General features: G+C 40.8%; 1 protein-coding gene across 1 annotated transcript in view; it reads right to left on the reverse strand.

The window, feature by feature from the left end:
• Window positions 1-18,007: 18,007 nt before the first annotated feature.
• Window positions 18,008-24,367, reverse strand: part of LOC126235622 (glypican-5-like) — a 208,122-nt gene continuing 201,762 nt past the window's right edge. Inside the window, exon 7 of the mRNA XM_049944334.1 lies at window positions 18,008-18,851. Within this exon, the coding sequence (XP_049800291.1) occupies window positions 18,679-18,851 (173 nt within the window). The 3' untranslated portion in view covers window positions 18,008-18,678. The remainder of the gene's footprint in view (window positions 18,852-24,367) is intronic.

The following is a 24,367-nucleotide window of genomic DNA, read 5'->3' on the forward strand; positions in this document are numbered from 1 at the left end:
TTCCTCGAAAAGAACGTCGCCATCCTTCCAGGAATACCCACTTGAGCTTCCGAAGCATCACCGTAACACTTACGTGTTGTTCGAAGCTACCGGTAACAAATCTAGCAGCCCGCCTCTGAATTGCTTCGAAGTCTTCCTTCAATGCCATCTGGTAAGGATCCCAAACACTCGAGCAGTACTCAAGAATAGGTGGCATCAGCGTCCCATATGCTGTCTGCTTTACAGGGGAACCCCACTTCCGTAAAGTTCTCCCGATAAACCGAAGTCGAGCACTCGCCTTCCCGACCACAGCTCCCACATGCTCGTTGCATCTCATATCGCTTTGAAACGCTACGCCCAGACATCAGACCAGCTGACTGTGTCAAGCAGGACGCTGGTTATACTTTATCCGAACGTGAAAAGTTTGATCTTTCTCCTCATCCGAATTAACTTACATTTTTCCACAAAAATGGCTCTGAGCACTATGTACATTTTTCCACATTTAGGGCTAGCTGCCATTCATCACACCAATTGGAAATTTCGTCTAAATCGTCTTGCGTCTTCCTATAGTCACTCAACTTCAGCACCCTGCAATACAAAAATGTTCAGATGTGTGTGAAATCTTATGGGACTTACGCTAAGGTCATCAGTCCCTAAGTTTACACACTACTTAACCTAAATTATCCTAAGGAGAAACACACACTCTCATGCCCGACGGAGGATTCGAACCTCCGCCGGGACCAGCCACACAGTCCATGACGGCAGAGCCCAAGACCGCTCGGCTAATCCCGCGCGACCCTACCGTACACCAGGCATCTTCAGCAAACAAAGCGCAGATTGCTGCCTGCCCCCCCCCCTGCCCCCTCTGTCCACCAAATCGTTTACGCATGTATAAAGCGTCAGCGGTCCTGTCATACTTGCCTCAGTCACTCCTGACCAGACCCTTGTTTCTGCTGAACACTCGCCGTCGAGGACAACATACTGGATTCTACTATTTAAGAAGTCTTCGACCCACCCACATATCTGTGAACTTACACCATATGCTCGTACCTTCGTTAACAGCCTGCAATCACGCACCGCGTCAAATGCTTTCCGGAAATCTAGAAATATGCAATCCGGCTGTTGTCCTTCATCCATAGTTCGCAGTATATCATATGAGAAAAGGGCCAGCTGAGTTTTCGCACGAGCTATGCTTTTTAAAACTATGCTGATTCGTACACATAAGCTTCTCAGTCACAAGTAGTTTGTTATATTCGAACTGAGAATATGTTAAAGGATTTTGCAGCATGTTAGGGATACTGGTCTGTAATTTTGCGGGTCTGTTCTTTTACCCTCCTTACACACTGGAGTCGCCTGCGCTTTTTTCCAGGCGCTAGGGACTCCCTGCTGGGGGAGAGATTCGCGATACATGCCAGCTAGGTAGGGGGCCAATGCCGTAGAGTACTCTTGGTAAAATCGAACTGGGAATCCATCCGGACCTGGTGATTTGCTTGCTTTCAAATCCTTGAGTTGTTTCTCTACGCCTGCTATGCCTATTACTTTGTCGTCCATGAGGTAGTCTGTCCGATGGTCAAATGACGGTATGTTTGTACGACTCTGTTGTGTAATGTTCCAAAATTATGCTGCTCACTTCATGGGTGTAAAAAAAAAAAAGAGAAAAGTTAGAAAAAAATAATTTATTAAGAAAGTTCTACGTGACTGACATGCGTGACTGATTCTAAGCGCCAAGGAGAAAGTTTTTGCTTCAGTTGCTCTTAACACACCGAGGTACTGAATTTTATTTGTATTAGTTCAAGTGCAGATACAATAGTATGTTGTAACTAGTAGAAATGTAATCAATGAAACCACTTTCTCATACCTTTTACATTTTTTGTAAGGGAAGAGTAGAGTTAAACTGAGACCCCTTCTTACAGAACTCCATTCTTGCGATCACATGTTGCCAAGTTTACTGTATAACTCCCTGTGATGTTGAAATGGCAACATCGTCAGTAGAGCTTTCTGTTAATACAACTGATAAACTTGTCTGGTCTTTCAGATGACGTAAGGCATGGCATACATCAGTCATGGTCTTTTCTCTTTTGAGTCCATGGGCAATTTTCACTTGTCTCTTTCTGAGTAAAATGGAAAAGTATGAAATACTTTGAGCTTCAGATGAGATGGCGTTTCACCGCATTTATAGCCACCTTGCAGGATATAAACAATACTGTAGAATCTGCTCCAGGTAAATCACAATGGTGCTGAATTTAAACATTAAATGTAGCTTTCAATTATTATCTGAGTGAAGTAAATACGAAAAGTTTATATTGTTTAATCACTCATGAGGTTAAATGAAGCAACAAGTTTACTGTTACCAGTCACCGTTTTATTTATTTCCACGAGGCGTTTCAAAGTTTTAAACCTCCATCATCGGGTGGATTTACATTAGTTAGTATGACATTTGTGTGTGTGCGCTGTGTTACGATTTTTCGGAGGAACTTATGGCACTGCCTAGTGGAGAAACAAAACACTATTTCAGAATATGGTTTAGGATTACTTCTGACAAAAAATTAAACTGATATCTAATGGTAAACATAAAATACGTATACTGGAGTACCTCCAGTGGTCACAGGTTCCTTTTGCTGTCGTAATACATCACTTGTATACTGTCACATTTGTAAACAAATATGGCGTCTGGAATCTGCTGGGTGCAAGGTTCGTATAGCAGAAGAGAAGACATAATCGCAAAGTGCAAAAACTATACATCGTAACAACATTATTACAGAATAATTGTTTAAAGCATTTGGAGGTGTTTGTTTTGAGGTTTCGAATATATGTGTGTGTTCTTCAGGTGGTATATAAATCTAATTTTGACAAGTTAAAACAGCTAAACATTCGTACTCGTTTATAGAATCAGGTGAAATGTTAAAATGGCTTAAACTTCATACTTGTTAATAACAATCAGGTAAAGTGTTACAGACTTGAAGTACAATGATCATATTGGCTACAGCAGTAAAATCATATATAGATGACACTATTTGATTGGGATTAATAAACAGATGTGAGAGGCTGGAGGTAGAAGGAGAGGAAGACAAAGAGAAAGTGTGTGTGTGTGAGAGAGAGAGAGAGAGGGGAGGAGGGGGAGGGGGGAAAGAGTGATTATATGAGAGCAAACATTTACATGGCAAGGAGTCTTAAGCTTACATGTTACATATATTAGCTGCCTAAAGGTTGGGGTAATTCATTGGTTAATGCTATAAAATATGCAGATAGATATACAATTTGTGCCAGTAGTTGATGTACATATAGTTTCAAGCTGACAAGGGGTACAAGTGATGAATTATCTGTGAATGAGGTCAATCTCTTGTACTCTTGGCGGCTGTCAATATTTATAGTAAATATTAAGATGTGTGTGTGTGTGTGTGTGTGTGTGTGTGTGTGTGTGTGTGTGTGTGTGTGCATTTTTAAGCGTGTAGGCAGTTGCAGAAAACAGAGATGATACTATTGTAAATATTGTCATTTTTGTCATTTAAGATGGATTCTGGTTGTTTCGTTTGGTGTTCGTATATTTGAAGTGTTTCGAGGATGTCTAGTTTTCTGCCTTTTGGTTGGATGTGTAGGATGCTAATACTTGTGTTGTTAACACGGTGTTTTGTTTCATGCAGACGGGTAGCTATTGCTGATGTGTGGTATTTTTTGTTTTTAGGGCTGCCATGTGTTCCTTGAATCTAATCTCAAATGATCTGCCTGTGTGGCCTATGTAGAAGCAGTCATAGTCCAAACATTCAGTTTTGTACACACTTGTGTGATGAAGTGGGTTCCGTGTGCTGATGTTGTGGGATAACTTCTGTCCAATGTTGTTGTCTGTTGTGAAGGATATGCTTATGCCTTTTAGTTTGAAGACATTGGCAATCTGGTATGAAATGTTACCTAGAAAGGGGTTGTATGGAAGATGGACAGAACAACATACATAGAAAACCAGCAACATAACTGAAATACATAAAGATCCAACAGCCAGAATACAAAAGGAGATTAAACACATTTCATGCTTTTATGGATTTGGTCGCTGAGTACCTTCTTGTCCATTGGAATGGCTCTTTGTATGAGAAAGTTTTCTTGCAATTTCAGGAGCTTTTTGTTGTGATTATTCACTCTGATGAGTGTCATGTCACGTTCCATGTTGGATGGTTCGTGTCTATGTTTTATCAGACGTTCGGCGAAGGTAGAATGCCTATTTCATATTTCCAACTTGTTACGTGTTCTGCATATCTAGTTTTGAATTCCGTGCTTGTCGTCCCCAGATATACTGATTTACATTCTTGGATCTGTAGCTGGTATAACCTGTTCCTTTGGCATTTATCTGATTGTCTCTTGTTTATAAATGTTATTGGACAGTGTTTGTTGTTCTGTAATATATGTGTGGTTGTTCCTTTAATATATTTGTTACCTAGAGAGTTGCTTTGTGTTTATATGTAAGAGTGTACCATTTATTTCGGTAGTCATGTCATCAGTGTTACTGTTTTGAGTTTCCGTGTGAGCTGCAGTGTCTGTGGAGTACTTTGGTGTTCCCTGCATGTTTTTCTTTTTCTTTAACAGTGTTTTAAGTTTTTGGTTGAGTTTTTTGTACTAAATGGGTGTTGTAAACGTTGTTTGTGACTATGAGTTATCTTGTTTGTAATTCTTTTTCATAGTTTTCTTTGCTGAGTGGGATGTTATTTAGTTAGTGTAACATGTGTCGTAGAGCTGCTAATTTTTGATTTTGTGGGTGGTTGGATGAAGTATGTCTAATTATGTCTGTTCTTGTTGGCCTTCTGAAGATGTCATATGTGTGTTTATTGTTATCTCTCTTCATTGTTGTATCCAAGAAATGTATTTGCTTTGTGTTTCTTTTTCCGTGCTGAACTGCATATTTTTATGTATGTTGTTTATGTCTGTATGAAGTTTATCAGTTTTCTCTGTTGGTTCATCAACCATACAGATTATCTCATCCGCATATGTGTACCAGTAAACAAATTTGTATCCTTTCTTTGTTGTGACTGTACCAAAGATGGTGTTTTCTATGTGGTTGATGAATATGTTTGCCAATGTTCCTGATGGAGACCCCACTGGAAGCCCATCTTCTTGTAACTAAAATTCCTTTCAAATTGGAAGTAATTTTGGGATGTGATTGCTTTGAGGGTTTTAGTTATTTTATTAATATTGTCTGAAGGTAGTCTGTTGTACGTCAGTAACTTTTCTTCGATATGTTTATTGTGGCTGCAGTAGGTACTGACGTGTACATGTTCTCTATGTCGAAAGAGATGAGTGATGCTGTCTGTGGGATGTATAAGGTTTTTATTTATGTTACGAATTCATTTGTGTTTTACACTGTTCTGCTGTTTTTCATTTTATAATATTGCATTATAATTTTGTTCGTGTGTTGTGCCACATGAAGTGATGGTGCGTTCATGAAATTAATAAGGGGCTTCAACGGAATATGGGGTTTGTGGACCTTGGGCTGGCTTCTGAGTGTTGGTAATTTTGCGTTCTTCTGCGTGGCGTGTTGTTTTTGTTTATCTGTGAGTATGTATCTGATGTCTTTGGGGTTGTTTTTTATGCATGTCTGGAGAGATGCAGTTTGATCAGATTTCTGTTTTGTGATATTGTTGGAGGAGATGAAACCTTTAGTTTTTTCTACATATCGTTCATTAATGATCAGAAGAGTGCGATTCCCTTTATCAGCTCCTGTCACTGTGATGTTGTTGGGTTGTAGCTTTCGTTTTAATTTCTTAGTGGTTTTTTTTGTTTTTAAATATGCGGTTTTGCTCTTTCTGTGACGTTATATTATTTATTTATTTCTTTTCTATTTCTCGTGCTGGTCCAGTATTTATGGTGTTATTTTCTTGTGTCTCTTCCACTGTCAGGATGTTTTCTGTTTCTACAAACAGATTTTCTACGTAGTTGTGTAGTGGTTATCTATTTTTGTACCGATGCTGCGTTTGAGCCCATTCTCTGATACATGCGTTTCTTTCTCTGTTAATTCTGTATCTGTGAGATGTATTAATTCAGGGTGAAATTTGTACCAAGGAGCAGGTATATACCAGCTAGAGTGCAAGAACGTAAATGAGTATATGTGACGATGACAAGCAAGAACTTCAAAACTAGACATAAAGAACATACAATAAGTCGGAAATATGAAAATAGCCGACCATCTGATAAAATATGGACACGAATCGTCCAACATGGAACGCGACATGACGCTTACCAGAGTGAATAATCACAACAAAAAGCTCCTGACATTGCAAGAAAACTTTCATAAACAAAGAGCCATTCCAATGGAAAAGAAGGTACTCAGTGACCAAATCCATATAAGCAACAACTCTCTGATCATTCCACCAAAACAATAACAAACAGAGATCCGAAACATGACCAGAAAAATAATTAATGAATCTTTCCCCCCCCCCCCTTCTCTCTCTCTCTCTCTCTCTCTATGACACATTTACGCACAGCAGAATATACACACATAACAAATGAGAAATATCGAACCGCACACACAACACAAACAAACGAAGACAGATAAACACAAAATGACAGATGGCAACGCTACACACCGAAAACACACATATGTTGATCACAAAATGTAAAGTGTAAGTTATGTATGCGATGTGTCGAATGAAATGAGGGTGAAAGAACGCCGGAAACCGGCCAATTGGAGCATGAAAGCCAGTGAATACATCTCCAGGACTACACGCATGAGCTAACAGCGCTAGAAATCCTATAAATGTTTATTCCTATAAATGTTTATTCTAGCTTTTAAAAAAATCAAATAAAATAAAACAAGAGAAAGACACGACAAAATGTAATGTAGAAACATATTGTAGCTACCATAAAATACGTTTATTATATGTATAAAAAGAAACATGTATCACAGGCCACTGATGATGTTTCACAAGTAAAAGAAACGAAACGCGTATGGCAATAAACAAACTGCCTTCGATTAGTTGCATAGGCAGAACATATCTCCACGAAAACTATTTTATACGAACGACAGCAATTACAGTACTGCGTGAGAGAGTATCGCAGAAGGTAATATTTCAGGAGAGTTCCGACGTAATTAAATGGTTTAAAAAAGATGATAATGGAATTCTAAAACAGGGTGAGCTTGGTGTGGCTCTTGGAAGAGAAAGGCGTCCTACCCCGGTGGAATCTAGTGGCGGGGTTGCTGTTGCTGTATCAACACGTGCCTTGTGTACTGGTTGTGCTCGTGCAGCCCCACAAGAATTCTTCTTACCATGGTCGACAATACGGAAAGTTTTGAGGTCTATTTTACACTGGTTCCCTTACGAGATCCATAGGGCATAGCAAGTGAAACCTCATGATCCGTAGCAACGTTCCGCATTTGCTCTTCGGTTTCTGGCACGCATCGAAGTTGATAACATGTAGCCGGGCAGTATTGTATGGAGTAACGATGTACATTTTACACTGTAGTGAATATAGGGAACTGCCGAATTTGGGGTACTGTTAAACAACATGTTGCGCATTAAGAGCCATTACTCTTGTCGAATGTCACTGTGCGTGGTGTATTCACAAGCACGATCACGTGGCCTGAATCCATGTGACATTCTGCTCCAGAGAGATCTAAAAGAACGCGTTTACCAGAGATACACGTTCCTCAGAATTCAACGGTACTGCAGCCAGGAACAGTTCATCAAGTCGTTTCACGGATGCAGCGCCTTGTCGACGTCTCTGGTGCTTATATTGAACAAATTATGTTAGTAACAGTTTATAATAAAATCAACATTGTGTCTTTCTCAATTTAACTTTTTCTGTCCATGTCCTGTTCCTAATCCATTACTTATATAAACATTTCTATAGTTTACATCTCCCTTGTATTCGCAGCGCCAGTTTCGCAACTACTGGCCAAAATTGGAAGTAATTCCTTTTTTTCAGGGCAAATCCGTTCCGCGTTAACGTATTAGAATATCTACCAAGTTTCCCTGCCAAACGACTTTTACAGCCCACATTGGACCTCTCTGAGCAATTGTACTTTCGTTATAACCACCCAGTATAACTCAGTGGTGGATAAAATGTACGAAGGACGTTAATGCCTTAGTCTAGAACTGAACGAAACTGGGAAAACAGTACAAAGGAATTTCCGGTCCGCGGCCTGAGAGACTTATCTACGAAAAACGATGTAACTAAAAATTCGAAAGATATTAAGAAAAATCGACAGACGAAAATGAAGCCGAAAAATAGAATTTCCTTAAAGTAGGCGTCAGCGACGAGGAAATGTATCATTGATGGAGCAAATAACAGAGAAACGTGATCCGGACGTTATTGTGAAGAGCCCCAAGAACAACGCACCAAGCCCTGATGAACTACCTACAGAATTCAGTGCGGAATACTGGGAACTGCTGAAAAATATGTAATGAGATGCTACAAACGAGTCGTGTTCCTACTGAAGTTCCCCTAAAGATGCTGAAAAGGATATATTGAAAACCATAGACCACCAACACTGTTTAATTCTTTTTTTAAGATATTTACCCGAATAACTGCTGGAAGAATGGAATATCATTCACACCCTAACCAACATCAGAAATGCGGTAGAAGTTTTATGTGCTGCACTTCCGTCACTTGATTTTTTACTAAGCGTAATCGTATGAATCATTATTGCCTAAATAAGACTCTAAAATGGGTTTATGTGCGTGACTTTTTAACGTAATACTTTTAAACCTAGTCAAGAATTCAGATAGACGGAATCATAGGAAAGCGAACAGGATTAACCGTTTGGTTAGACAGCGCTGTCCGATTTCCATGCTACTGTTCGCTTGCGCATTAGAGCCATTACTTACAGCTATTCATCGTTGAAACTAATGGACTACCATATCAAGGGGGAAAAAATTAACAGTGTGCACTTTTACAACGATGAAGTCAGCCTGTTAGCAGCACATAACGAAGATATAAACAAGATCTAGGACCTAGCTGACAGCTGCTGCAAAGTTTCTAATGCAACAATAACAGAGGGGTCTGATGCTAATTGCATTTTAACTGACTGGATGGAAGCCATTAACAATATGAAAACATTGGATCTGCGCTTGACAAGGCACCTACAGCGAGGTAGTGCAATCAACTGCAGAACAGGGCTAGGAGCAAACGAGGGAGGTTGGAAAGATATGCCACAGAGCGTTCAATGCCATCAGTGCATAAATTACGATACCCAAAATGTGGCTTATAGCACACATATTTCCAATACCAGCGGGAATAACACGTTGAACGGAAATGGTTGTCAGCATTTTGTGGAGAAAGGTGAAACATTTAAAATTGCTCACAACGTAATGAAGATCTCTTGTGCAAGAGGATGAGCATAACCGATAACCATCAGGGCGCCATGTACTGCTTTGTTCCTGAGAAAAATTTTTTATCACAGTCAACAGCTTCAAAGAAGCCTTATCAGATAATCGAAGACAAAGAGGCATCTGTGTCACCTACGCATTTTCTTGGTATGGTTGTATAGAAAAATAAGTTGAGGGAAGTAAAAAGAAGCTAGTGAGATATACAATGCGAAATGCCAACAATATAGGAGCGAAGCTGAAATTGAGAATAAGAACTGCAAGGACTGGAAAAAGATATCTGCAGTCGTACTAAACCCATTGATCACTTCAAATGCACAATCAAAAGATTACCAGAAACAGCAAACTACATCAAATACGGCATAGCCCCTTGTCAATATACAGGGTGTTTCAAAATAAACATACCATTAAGGCGTTGTCGTATTTATTATGTTCAGCTTACAATTGTAAATAACACACCAAATGAAAGAGCAACTCAAACAGTTTTGTTTGTATGCCTGAGCGCAATGGGAAGAGTATGGAAGGACAAAGAGTGATTGAAAAACGTATTGAACAAGTGCGAGTCTTTCACGCTTAGCCCCAAGAAATATCCCCGCGGTAAGTTTATGGGCCTTTCTTTTTCGGGGAATCAACTGTAAGTGATGTTTCTTATCTCGATGTACTACACGTATGGCCCGTGCCTCAATGGGAAGAAGCTGAACAGCACGTCTTTATTTGGGAGCAAGATGGTGCGCCGCCTCCCTGGCGTAACTCAGTACGCGACTGGTTGAACGGCGTTGAATCCGACCGACCGGTGGATCGGGCGCAAGGGGCCGGTTGACACAGCATTTTATGCACGACCTCCACGTTCACACACGATCTGACGCCATTGTGTGTATGAGGCTCCGATACCAACTGATCTATCCGACTCTAGAAACATTGTTATTGCAACAATTATTCGCGACACATTGATCAATGTTTCGGAACAACTCGCCTATCGACTCGATGTGTGATCGGTGTTCACATTGAATAATTGTAAGAAAAAATGTTCATGTTTCTCTTTAATTTGGTGTGTTATTTATAATTGTAAGGTAAATGTAGCCTGTATATTCATTTTGAACCACCGTGTGTAAACGATACATCATTGTCTAACATGTCATGAGGAGCCCGGGTGCTATATGTCGGCGGAGCACAACAAACTGCTAAAATACACGAAAAAAATATAACTTTGCTGATTTTTGACACCTGTACTGCCATATGAACTCCTAGATCAAACTATAGTACGGGAAAGGCGTGAAGATCAGTAGTGCATCGGAGTGATCATACGCTAAATGAGCACCTGTGTCATCTACTATATGTTCGAGAAATTTTCAGAAGTAGGCACGGTCCGTCTTCAAAGGGAAGACTTGCTGTTTTAAAATAGGGGTCTTGGTTGTTATAGGAGGAGAACCTATGTTATAGAAGAAATGTTTGTCTGATTTAGAAGAATGGTCTAGTTGGTGTTGAAAAACGAACTTAATTTGTGGAAGCGGTACCTTTGTTTGTTTTAGATTAAGTAGAATCGTTCATTTTAGAAAATGAATTTGTCTCTCTTTGTTCTAGAAGAAGAGATTTGTTGTTTCGCAAGAGGATTATCGTATCTTAAGATAAAAGTTTTGGTTGTTTCGTTCGGAATATCTTCCCTGTTTATGACGGAAGAGGCATCTTGTTCGCATTAGAAAAGAAGCGCTAATATGAAAGAGGAGACTCGTGTATTTGAGACGAAGAAGAGATGCCCAGTTTGTTTCAGAACAGAAGCAACGTTTGTTTCAGGAAAGGAGCAATATTCGTTTCAAATGAGAATATTTGTCTGCGTTTAGGACAGAAATTCTACTTGTTATAAAAGAGTAATCTTGCTTGGTTTAGAAAATAAGTTTTATTCGTTTGGCAAGAGATATCGTGTTTATATTTTAGAAAAGAGTTTTTTTATTTTTGTTTCGAAGAGGAACTGTGGTTGTTATATTACGATGATGAGGAATACTACGCGTTACGCGTTAATAAAGTGAAGTGGAGGAATAAAGCGTGAGAAGTTATTCAAAGAAGGCATTTTTGAAGAGAGACATGATGGGCTAGAAGGGAGATGAGAGATCAAAAAAGAAGTCGGTAGACGCCCGCTGAAGGCAAAGGTCTCTGCTTCGACTCCCGGCCTTAGTTTTAATCATACGGAAAGTTTCGGTTCGTTCATTATTTGCAAAATCTATTACTAACGAATGATTAGTTCTGGTCAACCAGAGTCAAATTTGTACGACGGCCAAGACGCGAAGTTGCACGCTTATTTTATTCAAACACTCTTTCACCACCGGATCTAAGTTTTCCATAGTGTACCTATTAAACACTGGAGTTGGATGCCGGTTTGATTTCTTGCGACAGGTCCTAGCCAATTACTTCCTCCTTTTCCATCCATCCTGGTCCAAAAACTAAAATATTGTTTCTTAGAAAGTCAGTTTAGGTTTTTTTGAGTGTGTGGTATATGTACTGATCGACAGTATACGAGTCGTAGTCCGCCTCCGTCACCGATTGGTCGACGTGGCTTACTGCCAAGAGGAGGACGTGGGTGCGGTTCCTGCTACTACTGTGGACTTTTCCCTGGTGAGAAGACTGGTACAGGGTGGAATCAGTCTCGTGAGGTCAACTGAGGAGCTGCCCGACCGATTAGTTGCGGTTCCATGGACAAGAAGCCCAACGACGACCATCCATACCACATCCACCGATGCCACTTGCAGAGGATACACGACTGTCGGCAGCGCCCGATTGGCGGCAATCTGAAATGCTGTACGAAACAGCATCCGAGGAGTTAATGAAACCATTGTGTACCAAAACTATATCTGAGGACATTACAATTATTATTATTATTATTATTAATATGTATAAATTCATACGTGGGCCGCTCAGTAAGTAGTGCAACAATTTTTTTTCTGAATGCAGGCTGGTATTATTCATGGTTCCAACGCATCATATTATTCCCCGCTCTTTTGTCTAAAAAACCCAATTTTTCAACACAATCGTCGTTCAGTGCGGCGGCCTTTTGCCACCTTACTGGGAGGGCGTAAGTGTCCACATGGTGTCATCACTGGTCGATGTCGGAGCGAACGTTTTGCTGAATCAAAAAATGGTTCAAATGGCTCTAAGCACTATGGGACAGCATCAGAGGTCATCAGTCCCCTAGACTTAGAAATACTTAAACCTAACTAACCTAAGGACATCACACACATGCATGCCCGAGGCAGGATTCGAACCTGCGACCGCAACAGCAGCGCGGTTCCAGACTGAAGCGCCTAGAACCGCTAGACCACCGCGTTGCTGCAGCATCAACAACCTCTGCAACTTCTACGTACTGCTTCCTACAGAGTGCATCCTTCATCGGCTCAAGCAGATGGAAGTCGGAGGGTGCGAGAACCGGGCTGTAATGCAGATGAGGAAGAACAGTCCAATGAAGTTTTGCGAGCTCTCCTCGGGAGCACAGACTTTTTTGGGCCTTGCGTTTTCCTGAAGAAGTGGGAGTTCCTTTGCATTTCCGTGGCGGCCAACACGCTGAAGTCTTTTCTGAAATTTCCTGAAGGTAGCACAGCTGTGAGCGGCCGGACGTGTTTGCCAGACCCTGTTGCGATGACAACAGGCACCTCGTCCAACGAGTCCCTGTGCCTGTGTTCACTCCCAGGTCTCCGCAGATATTCTGCCAGCGCCTTTGAATAAGTGCGATGCTATGCTTTTTCCGCCTCAGGAATCTCATTGACAGCTGTCTGCTTGGAACGCACTTGCATTACAGATGCCATTTTGAAGGCTGCGTATAGCACCGCCACCTACCGGAACATCATGAAACTATGCGGGGCTGGAGCGGGACTACATTATCTTATGACTGAACTAATAATGTCCCACAACAAATCCTGCACTTTTTACCCAAGTTACCCGAGAAAAAAGTGTGTTGCCTAACTTATTTTAAGGCCCTCGTTTGTGCATACTCAGTCGATACCACGTGCCTCGTGACCTGGTCAGGCTTTTGTAGTTGACGACGTACTGCAGTTAGATGTTTTAAATGTAAACATTTTAGTACATGTGTCGAGATGAGTGTACGTACAGCAGATGGTAGAGTTGTGATGGCGTTGTTGATGGCGATGAGGGAGCATGAAGAGTGTGGGCACGGTGCTAGTAGACAGCCGACCGGGAACTGAACATCATCAAAGATGCCGCAGTTTCTGGCGTACGTGCCATCCAAAGAGAGAGAGGTTCGATCTTTATTCCATGATATTTACTCATAGGCTGATCATAAGGAAACTGCTTACCGCCTTCTCTTCTTCCTTTTTCGAACAGGCGCTGGAAATATTGTCTATCATCGGGACTCGAATCGGTTTCTTCCACGATGAGCATTGTCACACTAACATAATTTTGAGATATTAACTACCTAATCCTGTGGACACAGACTGAGGTGTAGCAGTGGGTGGAAGTTCGTCTGCTGCTGCTAGCTACTTTCCACTTTCCACTATCCAGGCGTTGCTTAGGCGTACGTTACCTGGCGTATGGTGAAATCAGCAAATTAACGATTTCTCCTGGATCTGCAGTTATTGTATTACTTCAGTTCGAACTGTGGCTTTATACTCACATACTCATACTTCTGTTTTCACTACGAACTGAAGGCTACCTGTTCATTTGCAATTTTATTATTTTCTAAGAATATTTTTACTTTTCTTAAATTCGAGTTTACCTTTGCAACCCTTTGCGTGTTTATACGAGGGTGTGCCGTAAAGTAATGTCTCCTAATTTTTACTTGAAAACTCTTAAAGCTTCTTAAATAAAACAAAAATTATTATAATTCTTTATTTCTGAACGCAGTCACCCTGGCGACGAACACATTTCTCCCAACGAGAGCCCAGTGTGTTAATACCGCCACTGTAATATGTTTGATATTTTTGGCGGAGCCACGGCCACTATTCTGCTTGCACCGCTTCATCGCTATTCAAAAGAAGTCCTCGGAGGTGATCTTCAAGTTTTGGAAACGGCTGAAAAATGGGATGGCGCCAAGTCGAGCCCGTATGGAGGATGATCGGCGACAGCGGCCCCAAAGGGGTCGGATTGTTATACATGTCTGACGCTGTCATTCTGAAGGAGAGAGGGCTCCAAGTGTGGACGAAATGTTCGAGTTTCAAACTCGATTACAGCAGGCTGTTTCTCACGCATCGACATAGTTACATCACACACCGCCATGTTAGACGCTACAATTCGGAGCCCTCTAGCGGCAGAGGGCTGCAAATATGTACTCGTGAGGAGAAAAGATGTAGAATGTTAATAAAAGTTTGGTTTGTTTAAAGAGCTTCAAGTGTTTTCACATAAAAAATTCAGAACCATTACTTTTCCGCACGCCATCGTACTACAACCAGCTCTGATTAGTCACAACAGGTTCCTTCGAGGCCGTTTTAGGCCGTCAGCCAATGGAAGACGATCGCGGTTTTGGAACCACGAGGCGATACTTTTTTAATTTTCGCCGTTCTGTTTGTAACCCATACTAAGACCGTCTTTTAATACAAAATTTTTAAAAAAAGGTTAAGCCTATTGCTGATAGTACTTGCCTTCTACCTGTAGACATTAAAAATAGATATTAAAAACCTTTATGTGAATTTACCTGTTAATGAGGCCGTTGAGGTGACCAAAGCAAAATTTTCTGAAGAACGAAGGACTATGTCAGCAGGAAATTGTCGAATTTATTAAACGTCTAGCACGCGTTCTCAAATAAAACTGTGATTATTTAAGAATAAATTTTATCTGCAAAAAGACGGACTGGTTTAGGCTCCAGTATGTTATGGAACCATAGCAAACATTTTCGTTAACCATATTGAAGAAAAAATGGGTAACGAGTGTGTGAACCATACCGTTTATCTACCACATCCTGATATTTGTACAGCATTGAGGAAGTTTTCCGAGTCCACATGACCGATCTGCTGAAACTCATACCACTCGAATTACAGGGAAACACAATAAAATTTCGTAAAATATACTTCCCCTCTACACAACACCACTATCTCCGAACTATCTTTAAGTGTTAATCATCCAATCTGCTGAATAGTTACGTATACTGAAATGTATGATGTTCACTATCCAGTATAGCGCACTGCGTTCTATTAGTTATACATCCATGAACTAAAGACGTAAAATGTTTAAGATGGGGTGGTTTTATAATGCCTCAAACGTCTTCCACTCACTGCACATCAAATGTAAGAGTTGCCCATCGAGATTCTGTTTTACAGACAAGTGTGGCAAGATCTCTTAGTATCAATAGGAGGTAACAATCGAAACGTGAAAGTAGGCGTGTACGGAACTGTAACAGACATTTTCGCTATTCATCATGAAAAAAAAAGATCCTCATTAACATGCAACACCGCACGGACAAAATCTTATTCTACAAGCACTGTGTAGACAATATGCTGCTTTTGAATGATGGAGGGAAAAAGAAGTTGCTGAAATTGTAAATGAATTTACTGACTTACACGATAAAACTGGATTCAATGTAAAACGGGAGAAAAATTGTGACCTGCAATTTTCCAATTTAAATATTATGAAGCAAGATATTAGACATTCCCTCAAAGTATTCAGGAAGTCGAGTACAACAGATATTTTAATGCACAGTAACTCTTCTCATCCCAATAACCAAAATCTTTCTGCCTTTCGATGTCTAATAATTTAGTGTTCCGATAAATAAACAAGACAGGATAATGGAGATAAACATCATAAAAAAGCTAGCCAGACCTAACGACTGTCGCGAAACGCTCTATTAATAAATTTCCGTACAAAAACAGTGCAAGAATGTAAAGGAGAATGCCGTCCGGAATACTTAAGGTCACAATCCCACACTTCAGTAATCTTCTTCAGAAAGTGACAAATATTTTCAAATCTTTTAACATCGATGAAAAATACGAGAGAACTGGTGTCTACAAAATTCAACGTAATACCTGCATTGAGAACTACGTAGGCCATACTGGTCGCTCTTAGAGGTTTCTTGTACAGTATTTCTGAAGATGAAGGCTTGACCTTCAGAATGCGTAAAGTGTACTGTGTTTTACGCTGTAAATAGGTGATTGAGCCGCCGTTTTAGAAATGATTTTTACAACCACGATATCATATCCACAAAGGATGAAATCAAAGTTCAAGCTTCCTATCCCCTCCGGCAGCATTAAAGAGTTATTGTCGTGCTAGAAATCGTATTTCAGAGTTTGCAATTTCTTTATTCATTGCAAAAAATTTATTTATTTATTTATTTTTGCTACTTTGAGAAGCCATGTAAGCTGTGTGTGACGCGCGGGATTAGCCGAGCGGTCTTAGGCGCTGCAGTCATGGACTGTGCTGCTGGTCCCGGCGGAGGTTCGAGTTCTCCCTCGGGCATGGGGATGTGTGTTTGTCCTTAGGATAATTTAGGTTAAGTAGTGTGTAAGCTTAGGGACTGATGACCTTAACAGTTAAGTCCCATAAGATTTCACATACGTTTGAACATTTTTTTGTAAACTTTGTGAGTCAACAGTACTATCTAGGCAAAAATGTGTAAATTTACATTAATAAGCTTTTCCTTAAATTATATTGCTGTGCCCATACCATTTCATTGATTACCTTGAGCAGTTAGCTGCATGCAGCACGGCTGCCATATTGTGCAAACATGTTGCTGCTGGTCTCACCAGGTAAATCATCAGATATGCCACCAACAGTTAACTGAATTACTTACAATCTGCTATTGCAAACTGTTACGAATAACCACTTCGTCCCTTGCATGGATGTATGTTTCAGACAAAGTTAAATCGTCAATTACTGTCCTGGTAGATCGATGGATTCTGAATGCAACGCGAAGTGATCTGACGTTTTAGTGAGATGTTTTGCGAAGTTCATGATAGCGAGAGCTTTTTTTGAAGTTATATTGTGATCTTAGTGGTTCAAGAGTGTAGTTGTTTAATTATTATTTTGAACCCAATTTCAGTGATTACTGATATGAGGACCTAAACTGCACATCTCATATATTACACGACAACTTTACACAAGGTGCCCACATAAAACCGGTACACCTCACGTGCCGGTTAACTTTCTCTTGTGGAATTGCTTGTGAAGTGGCAACTCTGTCTCGAAATGCCCGTGGCCACCACTTCTATCATCTCTTGTAAACAGGTACCTACAGATTTTTAACATTACTATTCTGTATTCCTTTTTAATTAGTTCATTGTTAGTTGGATCTCGGGCGTCAGGCGCACAGTTTTTACTACACAACAGACAAATTACAAAGCTCTTTCTAAAAATGTTTTCCCACTTCACGCAATGAATGAAAGAAGAAGACCACATGATTGCTACAGTACTCATACGAATGCATACACAAATACTAGGAACCTTGATTTTGTTTCTCGTTCAAAATAGTTCAAATGGCTCTATGCACTATGGGACTTAACATCTGAGGTCATCAGTCCGCTAGACTTAGAACTACTTAAACCTAAATGTAGTCATACGGGACACCGGGCGTGACAGCGCCTCTTTAATGTAAATTAAATGTAATCTTAAACAATACATTTTTGGTAACAAGTGAACGCAAAATAGTCCTGAATTTCTGTATGTTTGAAACAATTCTCGTCCCAAGGAAAAGGATTATTTAACCTGCAATAAAAACAATCAGAGTGAACTGACTTAATGTGGAAAGAGATTCACATAAAGATAACAAGCTGTGCACGTCATTTTTTGGCATTATATTTGCTGTACACAAGCAGTTGATCTATTGATACAGAAGAATGTTACATTCTAAACGTGATGTTTGGTTTGTACAAAAATATTTGACTGATTTTGTACAAGTTTGTAAGTTCTGTAAGAGTTTATTGTTAAACATCGTTAAATTCTTCAGCTTTTATTGATTACATTGTGAGACACACTTCAATGAAAACGATATTTCATGTTTCCTTTGATGTGTCACATTCTTCAGTTTTTTGTCTTCTTTTCAGACCACAAAGTATATAATTTAAATAAACACTCAGCACCTAAATGGTCAGTGCTGAAACGTATAACGCTTACGAAATTTTTATTAACGATATGAATACCACCTTCTTTACACATGAGATCTTAGATCAAGGGCTTTTGTACTTCGATCTGCTACTCAAAGAGCTATAAAATCTTCTGAAGTATCTTGATGCTATTAGACATTTTCTCATCCAAAGGCAACACCGTTTCCAAAAGTGATTAAATCTTTCAAAAAAAATTGGTACAGTTGCCACTTGAGGGCAATGTATAACTTTTTAATTACGTTATCACAGAGTGATTCGCTCTATGTACTGGATTTCCATAGGCATAATGTCGTTTCTGACATCTCTTTAAATGTAGAATCGGAAAGAGATTTGAAGCACACGGCTTAAGGAAGGCATTGTGCTGATTACCACATACTGGCTACGTACAGAACACGACTTGTAAGTATAACGCAGCAGACAGCGAGCACCGTGTCAGCTGGAAGTCTGTTACTGGAAGTACTCGTCCCTTGTTTGTCACTTTCTTCATCCGAAGAGGGATAAACAGTATTGTCTGTTGACATCGTCTCACCTCCAACAACTAGAACAGCAAAAACAAAGATAAACATAAAAATGAGTGCATGAAATAGTAAACTGAAGAAGATGAATTACAATCAATAAAATTTTTCTGGATTTGTGACCGGAAACAAAATCGCCCTGAAGAAGGTCACTTGTAACAGTGACCGAAACGTCGGTAGTTTTACATATTGACAATGTGGTCACAAACCCAGAAAAAATTTTATTGAGAGTGACAAAGGCCCCAGAAGCCTACGTTTATAAGATTAATTACATTTCTGAACATTTATTACGATTAGTGAATATATTTCAATAATGCTTGTGTGAAACAGAAGTGATATCTGGTACAGCTCAAGAAGTGTTACCAACCCACACCTTTTCTTATCTACATAAACAATTTAGGAGACAATCTGGGCAGCCCCTTCATATTGCCTGCAGATGATGCAATCGTTTACCGTCTAACAAAGTCATCAGAAGCTCAAAATCAATTGCGAAATGATGGAGACATTTGTGTGGTGTGAAAAGCGGAAATTGACTTTAAAGTGTAAAAAGTGTGAGGTCCTTCACATGAGTACTAAAAGAAATCCGTTAAGTTTCTTTTACACGAGAAATCAAACAAATTTAAATTACGTCAATTCAACTTTTTGCCTAAGGATAACAATTACAAACAATTTAAGCTGGAATTATCATATAGAAAATGCTGGGGGAAAGCGAACCAAGGACCTCGTTTCATTGGAAGGACACGTAGAAGATGCAACAAATCTACTGAAAAGACTACGCACATTACGCTTGTGCGTTCTCTCCTGCAGTATTGCTGTGCGGTATGGCACCCTCTCCTTCAAGGAGGACAGTTCGCTTTGTATTACCGCGGAGTAGCGGACAGCGTGCCACGGGCGTGATACGAGAACTGAAGTGACAATCATTAAAACAAAGGCGTTTTTCGTTGCGGCAGGATCTTCTCATCAAATTTCGATGACCGATTTTCTCCTCTGAATGCGAAAATATTTTTGTTCGCCGTCACCTACACAAGGGGACAATCGCCATCGTTATAAAATAAAAGAAATGAGACCTCGCACAGAGAGATTTCAGTGTTCGTTTTTCCCACGTGCTATTCGAGAGCGGAACGGCAGATAAATAGTCTGAAAGTTATTTGATGAATCCTGTGTCGGGCACTTAAGTGTGTACTGAAGAGTAGTCGTGTGGGCGTAGATAAAGGAGACCTTGTATTCCGTTTCTATTTTTCTGGGTAGAAGCGGGCTGTTTGAGTGAAGACCCATTTTAAACTCAAAAACTTTTCATCGAAATACCAGGTGTGCTTGAAGTGAGGCAGAGGGAATACCAATAGGAAATACATGGGAGGGGGATTTCCAGTTGTGGTATTTGCTCTACAGCATGCCGCTACCCATGGTCGGAACCGAAGGATGGAAACTGTTTTTGATTTAATTGTGCGGCTGTATGTCCCAGATAAGAAAATTAAAAGCGTAGTGTATGTGAAAGCGTGTTTGTTCGTATGTGTACAAAGTCGATGATTTGTACGACTTGAGCAGTGTACTTCCGTCGGTGCCAATAGTATGAGGGTTGGAACTTAAATAGTGGCAACTATTTATTCACAACCTATACAAAAGATTTACATGTTTTTACCTGTTACTGTATTTCAAGGTAGTCACCAGTGCTGTGTAGAATCCGTTGCCAGCAACGTGGAAGGCGTAGTATCCGTTAGCAGAGCCTGTTCTATTGATGGTGAGAATCTGTGGAACAGTTCTGAAGCGAATGCCACGAAGTGGTTTCTTCATCTTCGGAATCAAATCAAAGTCACAACGACTAAGTCCGGGGAGTATGGTGGATGATACAGTACCTCCCAGTCCCATCGACCAAACAGAGGAGCCACAGCTTGCGCTGTATGCGGCCGCGCATTGTCGTGTGAAATGATGGATGGGCTGCGCAGAAAGTGTCGCTGCTTCTTTTGCAAAGCTGGTCGCAGGTGATGCTCCAAAAACGAACAGTCATACTGTGCATTTGATTCCCAAGATGAAGGTGGCATCCGCTTCAGAACTGTATCAGAGATTCGACAGGTAGTAGACCACTCCATTCACACCAACATAGCAGGCTCTGCTAACGGTGTACTACGCATTCCACATGGCTGGCAATAGGCTCTACACAACGCTGGTGAATACTTTGAAGGACAGTAACAGGTGCAAACATGTAACTCTTTTGTATTGATTGTGAATAAATAGTTGCCACTATTTTAGTTCCAACCCTCGTATAATCATATTATAATAATAAATAATGTGATTCTTCAGTTTCTCCCGGGGAATTTGTTTGATCGAAGAGTCCATGGGTATACTGCTGGTCCATGGGCACAATATTACGGCGATCAATCATGTCGCCATCGTCAGGTGCGCTGACGAAATGAGCTCCTGAGGGCGGGCAGCCGCCTTATATGCCCTCCCCCCATGTGCCGTTCCCTCCGCGGTCCGCGCCCACAGTCGCGCGTCGGTAGTCGCGGAGACGTAGGGGTCGGTGTAGTTGCTGCGTCCGCCCAGCTCGCCAGATTGTTTTCGTTGCTGAGTGTATTCTTAATTATACTCAGTGCTGGTTCCATGCCTTGCTACAATTATAACCGCAATCACATTTGATGAGTTCGTCCTATGTGCGAATTTCGATGGCCTCTCTCTGACAACGCTGTCCCAATATTTAGAAGTCTGGGCCGAGATCTTGGTACGGTCGTAAACCACCTCGCGTGTCCCGGACAACCAGTGCTCTGCGACCGCCGACTTGTTAGGATACTTCAGTTGCGTGTGCCTTTGATGTTCTCGGCAACGATCTTCGATGTTGCGCACTGTCTGTCCAATCCAAGTCTTACCACACTGATAGTGAAACTGGTATACACCTGCCTTTCGCAATCTGAGATCATCTTTCACACTTCCCAGTAACGCTAGTGTTTTATTGGGCGGGTAAAAGACAGTTTTAACTCGGTGTTTCTTTAATATCCGTCCGATTTTCCCCGACAGTGCGCCAGTGTACGGAGTAAATGAAGTGGCTACTCCTTCCTCCGTGACTCCTTCTGTCTCCAAAGGTTGTACTGTAGTGGTGAGGCAGAGAGCGCGTCTAATCTGCCATTCCGAGTACCCTTTCTCTCGGAAGAATACGGTTCTGATGCGTTCCAGCTCCTGGGGCAGACTCTCTGCGTCTGAGATGCTGCGCGCCCTGTGTACCAGTGTTTTTAGAACCCCATTTCCCTGAGAAGGTTGGTGACGGCTGACTACGTAGAAATACAGATCAGTGTGCGTTTTCTTCCTGTACACACCGTGATCCAATGTGCCATCAGCTCTTCTCTTGGAGGTCAGGACATGCTTGAAAAGGTCGGTGGTCTTCAAATTTCTGGATATAATCACGACTGACTCTAATAGATGCTACCTGGTGAATAATGAAACAACGTAGAAGCTCACCAGGATAACTGAGTCTTGCAGCCAGAAATTGTCTCGACAGTTTGTTTCGTTATTCACCAAGCTGCCTCTACAAGAGTCAGTCGTGGTTGTTGTTGTTGTTGTTGTCTTCAGTCCAGAGACTGGTTCGATGCACCTCTCCATGCTACTCTATCCTGTGCAAGTTTCTTCATCTCCCAGTACTTACTGCAACCTACATCCTTCTGAATCTGCTTAATGTACTCGTATTCATCTCTTGGTCTCCCTCTACGATTTTTACCTTCCACGCTGCCCTCCAATGCTAAATTTGTGATCCCTTGATGCCTCAGAACATGTCCAACCAACCGGTCCCTTCTTCTTGTCAAGTTGTGCCACAAACTCCTCTTCTCCCCAATTCCATTCAATACCTCCTCATTAGTTATATGATCTACCCATCTAATCTTCAGCATTCTCCTGTAGCACCACATTTCGAAAGCTTCTATTCTCTTCTTGTCCAAACTATTTATCGTCCACGTTTCACTTCCATACATGACTACACTCCATACAAAAACTTTCAGAAACGACTTCCTGACATTTAAATCTATACTCAGTGTTAACAAATTTTTCTTCTTCAGAAACATTTTCCTTGCCATTGCCAGTCTACATTTTATATCCTCTCTACTTCGACCATCATCAGTTATTTTGCTCCCCAAATAGCAAAACTCCTTTATTACTTTAAGTGTCTCATTTCCTAATCTAATACCTTCAGCATCACCCGACTTAATTCGACTACATTCCATTATCCTCGTTTTGCTTTTGTTGATGTTCATCTTATATCCTCCTTTCCAGATACTATCCATTCCGTTCAACTGCTCTTCCAAGTCCTTTGCTGTCTCTGACAGAATTACAATGTCATCGGCGAACCTCAAAGTTTTTACTTCTTCTCCATGAATTTTAATACCTACTCCGAATTTTTCTTTTGTTTCCTTTGCTGCTTGCTCGATATACAGATTGAATAACATCGGGGACAGGCTATAACCCTGTCTCACTCCCTTCCCAACCGCTGCTTCCCTTTCATGCCATCTGATTTCTGTACAAATTGTAAATAGCCTTTCGCTCCCTGTATTTTACCCCTGCCACCTTTAGAATTTGAACGAGAGTATTCCAGTCAACATTGTCAAAAGCTTTCTCTAAGTCTACAAATGCTAGAAATGTAGGTTTGCCTTTCCTTAATCTATTTTCTAAGATAAGTCGTAGGGTCAGTATTGCCTCACGTGTTCCAACATTTCTGCGGAATCCAAACTGATCTTCGCCGAGGTCGGCTTCTACCAGTTTTTCCATTCGTCTGTTAAGAATTCGCGTTAGTATTTTGCAGCTGAGACTTATTAAACTGATAGTTCGGTAATTTTCACATCTGTCAACGCCTGCTTTCTTTGGGACTGGAATTATTATATTCTTCTTGAAGTCTGAGGGTATTTCGCCTGTCTCATACATCTTGCTCACCAGATGGTAGAGTTTAGTCAGGACTGGCTCTCCCAAGGCCGTCAGTAGTTCCAATGGAATGTTGTCTACTCCCGGGGTCTTGTTTCGACTCAGGTCTTTCAGTGCTCTGTCAAACTCTTCACGCAGTATCGTATCTCCCATTTCATCTTCATCTACATCCTCTTCCATTTCCATAATATTGTTCTCAAGTACATCGCCCTTGTATAGACCCTCTATATACTCCTTCCACCTTTCTGCTTTCCCTTCTTTACTTAGAACTGGGTTTCCATCTGAGCTCTTGATATTCATACAAGTGGCTCTCTTCTCTCCAAAGGTCTCTTTAATTTTCCTGTAGGCAGTATCTGTCTTACCCCTAGTGACACAAGCCTCTACATCCTTACATTTGTCCTCTAGCTATCCCTGCTTAGCCATTTTGCACTTCCTGTCGATCTCATTTTTGAGACGCTTGTATTCCCTTTTGCCTGCTTCTTTTACTGCATTTTTATATTTTCTCCTTTCATCAATTAAATTCAATATTTCTTCTGTTACCCAAGGATTTCTACTAACCCTCGTCTTTTTACCTACTTGATCCTCTGCTGCCTTCACTACTTCATCCCTCAGAGCTACCCATTCTTCTTCTACTGTATTTCTTTCC

The sequence above is a fragment of the Schistocerca nitens genome, chromosome 2 (genome assembly GCF_023898315.1).
Source record: "Schistocerca nitens isolate TAMUIC-IGC-003100 chromosome 2, iqSchNite1.1, whole genome shotgun sequence".
Taxonomy (NCBI): Eukaryota; Metazoa; Arthropoda; class Insecta; order Orthoptera; family Acrididae; genus Schistocerca; species Schistocerca nitens.